General features: G+C 43.6%; 1 protein-coding gene across 1 annotated transcript; it reads right to left on the minus strand.

The window, feature by feature from the left end:
- Positions 1–1762: 1762 nt before the first annotated feature.
- Positions 1763–3364, minus strand: LOC128609333 (zonadhesin-like). The gene has a single exon (XM_053627866.1). It carries the CDS (start codon positions 3362–3364, stop codon positions 1763–1765), a length of 1602 nt encoding a protein of 533 aa, XP_053483841.1.
- Between the last annotated feature and the right edge of the window lie 619 nt (positions 3365–3983).

The following is a 3983-nucleotide window of genomic DNA, read 5'->3' on the forward strand; positions in this document are numbered from 1 at the left end:
TACTAATGTATGACCCCAATTCCGAAAAAAGTTGGGACAGTATGGAAAATGCTAATTAAAAAAGCGAAGTGATCTGTAAATGTATAAAGATGAGTTTTTTGATGTTTTATTTAATCAACTAGTTTTTTTTTTTGTTTTTTTTTTAAGGTAAACGTTTGTTTTGAAATCGATGCATGCAGAACGTTCCAGAAAAGTTGGAACGGGGCAATTTAGGACTAATAGCGATGTGACAAGTCGAAATTAGAAGGTGATGTGAAACAGGTGAGGCAATCGTCTAATCATAGTATATAAGGAGACTCCAAAAAGAGGCCTAGATGTTCAAGAGCAAGGATGGGTCGAGGCTCGCTGATCTTTCAACAGATATACCAGCAAATAATCCGACACTTTGAGAACAACATTCCCTGAAGACAAATCGGTAGGATTTTTGGTGTTTCACCTTCTACAGCACACAATATAATGAAAAGATTCAAGGAATCCGGTCTGATCCGGGTGCATAAAGGGCGAGGCCGAAAACCACTTCTGAATGCGCGTGATCTCCATAATGGATATCCTGACATGGGCTCGGGAATACTTTGGTAAACCTTTGTCAGTCGACACAATTCGCCGCTGCATCCACAGATGCAAGTTAAGGCTTTACTCTGTAAAGCAGAAGCCGTACGCCAACACTGTCCAGGAGCTCCGCCCACTTCTCTGGACTCGGTGTCATCTGAGATGGACAGTAGCACGGTGGAATCGTGTTTTGTTGTCCGACGAGTCGACGTTTCAAAGAGTTTTTGGACAAAACAGCCGCCGTGTTCTCCTGACCAAAGAGGAAAAGGACCATCCGAGCTGTTATCAGCTTCAGGTCCAAAAGCCAGCGTCTGTCACGGTATGAGGGCGTGTCAGTGCACATGGTATAGGGGCGTGTCAGTGCCCATTAATAAGTGTTATTAAAAGAAAAGTTGATGTTACACAGCGGTAACCAGTCGACTGTCCCAACTTTTTTGAAGTGTGTTGCAGTCATCAGATTTGAAATGAGTGCATATTTTCCAAAATTAATTCAATTCACAAAGTAAAACATCAAATAATGCGTTTTCAATATAGTACAGAAAGTTTTTCGGATTTGGGGTTGTGTTATGTCAAGATACTATCTACACCATCAAATTCTCCCTATAGACTATGATAATGCTGGAAATGCTCAAAATGAATGCAATGAGCAAAGGTTCACTGATTAACTAACCTTGTGTCAGGCTGAAACCTGGAAAGCTGTGGCATGAGGAAAAGGTCAAGTAGCAGGGAATGATTTTGTCTGACAGATACCGACCAGGAAGAACCTGGCTTTTTGCCCGTAATCATCACACCTGCACGTGTTTTATTCATCTTTCCCCCACAGACCTATAAATAATGATGGGCTCAGCTAAACGCTTCTGCATTTTCATTAGATCCTTGACAGGGTCATCATTGGACCTGTGTAAAAAAAAAAAAAAAAAACCCACTTGAGTTTAAAATGCAGTATATAAACCTAAAGTACTTATCAGCTATGAGCTTACTTTACATATGGTAAATAAAATCTTCCCTAACAGCTAGAACATCACAAGAACATTCCTTTATTGTTCTTATAAAGATGCCAGTATATTAGTTGCATTAGTTAAAAGAGATGTATGCTCTTACACATCAGTCATTCAAATAGAGAAAAGATCATGATGTTCCGAATACAAAAGCAGAGATTTGTATGCAGAAGATTGTGGACCTCAGGATGGCAGACATAGGAGCTTTCAAGGCCTCAGTATGGAGGGAGCTGAAACTTGTGGACCTCAGAATGGCAGAAGAATGGCACACAATGGTAGAAGTAGGAGCTGTAGCTTTTAGGCCTCAGGAGGGTAGAAGTAGGAGCTGTAGGCTTCAGGATGGAAGAGGTCAGAGCTGTAGGCTTCAGGGTGGTAGAAGTTGGCGCTGAAGGCTTCAGGATGGTAGAAGTTGGCGCTGAAGGCTTCAGGATGGTAGAAGTCAGAGCTGTAGCCTTCAGGATGGTAGAAGTTGGAGCTGTAGGCTTCAGGATGTTAGCAGTCAGAGCTGTAGGCTTCAGGATGGTAGAAATTGGAGCTGTAGGCTTCAGGATGTTAGCAGTCAGAGCTGTAGGCTTCAGGATGGTAGAAGTTGGCGCTGAAAGCTTCAGGATGGTAGAAGTTGGAGCTGTAGGCTTCAGGATGTTAGCAGTCAGAGCTGTAGCCTTCAGGATGGTAGAAGTAGGAGCTGTAGGCTTCAGGATGGTAGAAGTTGGAGCTGAAGGCCTCAAAATGTTATAATTCGGAGCTGTAGGCTTCAGGATGGTAGAAGTTGGAGCTGTAGGCTTCAGGATGTTAGCAGTCAGAGCTGTAGGCTTCAGTAGGGTAGAAGTTGGAGCTGAAGGCTTCAGGATGGTAGAAGTTGGAGCTGAAGGCTTCAGGATGTTAGTAGTCAGAGATGTAGGCTTCAGGATGGTAGAAGTAGGAGCTGTAGGCCTCAAGATGTTATAATTCGGAGCTGTAGGCTTCAGGATGGTAGAAGTTGGAGCTGTAGGCTTCAGGATGTTAGCAGTCAGAGCTGTAGGCTTCAGGATGGTAGAAGTTGGTGCTGAAAGCTTCAGGATGGTAGAAGTTGGAGATGTAGGCTTCAGGATGTTAGCAGTCAGAGCTGTAGCCTTCAGGATGGTAGAAGTAGGAGCTGTAGGCTTCAGGATGGTAGAAGTTGGAGCTGAAGGCCTCAAGATGTTATAATTCGGAGCTGTAGGCTTCAGGATGGTAGAAGTTGGAGCTGTAGGCTTCAGGATGGTAGAAGTTGGAGCTGAAGGCTTCAGGATGGTAGAAGTTGGAGCTGTAGGCTTCAGGATGTTAGCAGTCAGAGCTGTAGGCTTCAGGATGGTAGAAGTTGGAGCTGAAGGCCTCAAGATGTTATAATTCGGAGCTGTAGGCTTCAGGATGGTAGAAGTAGGAGCTGTAGGCTTCAGGATGTTAGCAGTCAGAGCTGTAGGCTTCAGGATGGTAGAAGTTGGAGCTGAAGGCTTCAGGATGGTAGAAGTTGGAGCTGAAGGCTTCAGGATGTTAGCAGTCAGAGATGTAGGCTTCAGGATGGTAGAAGTTGGAGCTGAAGGCTTCAGGATGGTAGAAGTTGGAGCTGAAGGCTTCAGGATGTTAGTAGTCAGAGATGTAGGCTTCAGGATGGTAGAAGTTGGAGCTGAAGGCTTCAGGATGTTAGTAGTCAGAGATGTAGGCTTCAGGATGGTAGAAGTAGGAGCTGTAGGCCTCAAGATGTTATAATTCGGAGCTGTAGGCTTCAGGATGGTAGAAGCAGGATCTATTTTGGCTTCAGTTTGGTACAAGTAGGAACTTTTTGGCTTCAGGTGCATTTAGACTTCAGGATGGTAGACACATGAACGTTTAGGCCTTGACATTGTAGAAGAAGGAACTTGTGAGCCTTAGGAAATATGCATTAACGATACTTAATACAGGTAAGAAAAAGCATCTCTAAAGACAGGAGCTGCTGTAACCAGTTGCCTCCAGCACGGCGCCATCTTGAAAAGATGAATGCATCTTGAAAGGAAGAAGCAGGCGCTTTTAAGGCTCAGGATGGCAGGATAGAAGCTTGTGGACCTCAGGATGAAAGATATAAGAGCTTTGGTAGAAACAGGAGCTTATGGATTTCAGAAGGGCAGAATTAGGAGCTTGTAGGCTTTAGGATGGGATGAGCAGAAATCTGTGGGATTAAGATTCAATGGGTCAACATCAGGGTGGTACAATAGCGGTAACTCCAGTTCATCTCAGCACCCCATCACTGATTATTTTCCTATAACAGCACACCCCCAAGCGTTTCATTTCTCACGACGACTATTACTGAAAACGAATAAGGGAACTAATCAGAGCCATGATTAAAGTGAAAAATCCATTATAATAATAAAGGTTAGGGAGTCAAGCACAAAATATTGAAGATTGTTATGAAATTCTAGAGACTGTTTAAGCAAAGATTAA

This window comes from Ictalurus furcatus, chromosome 6, assembly GCF_023375685.1.
Source record: "Ictalurus furcatus strain D&B chromosome 6, Billie_1.0, whole genome shotgun sequence".
NCBI classification, from domain to species: domain Eukaryota; kingdom Metazoa; phylum Chordata; class Actinopteri; order Siluriformes; family Ictaluridae; genus Ictalurus; species Ictalurus furcatus.

Excerpts from the sequence above, each read along its gene's own strand:
- LOC128609333 (XM_053627866.1), bottom strand. The coding sequence starts at position 3,364 with ATGCACCTGAAGCCAAAAAGTTCCTACTTGTACCAAACTGAAGCCAAA.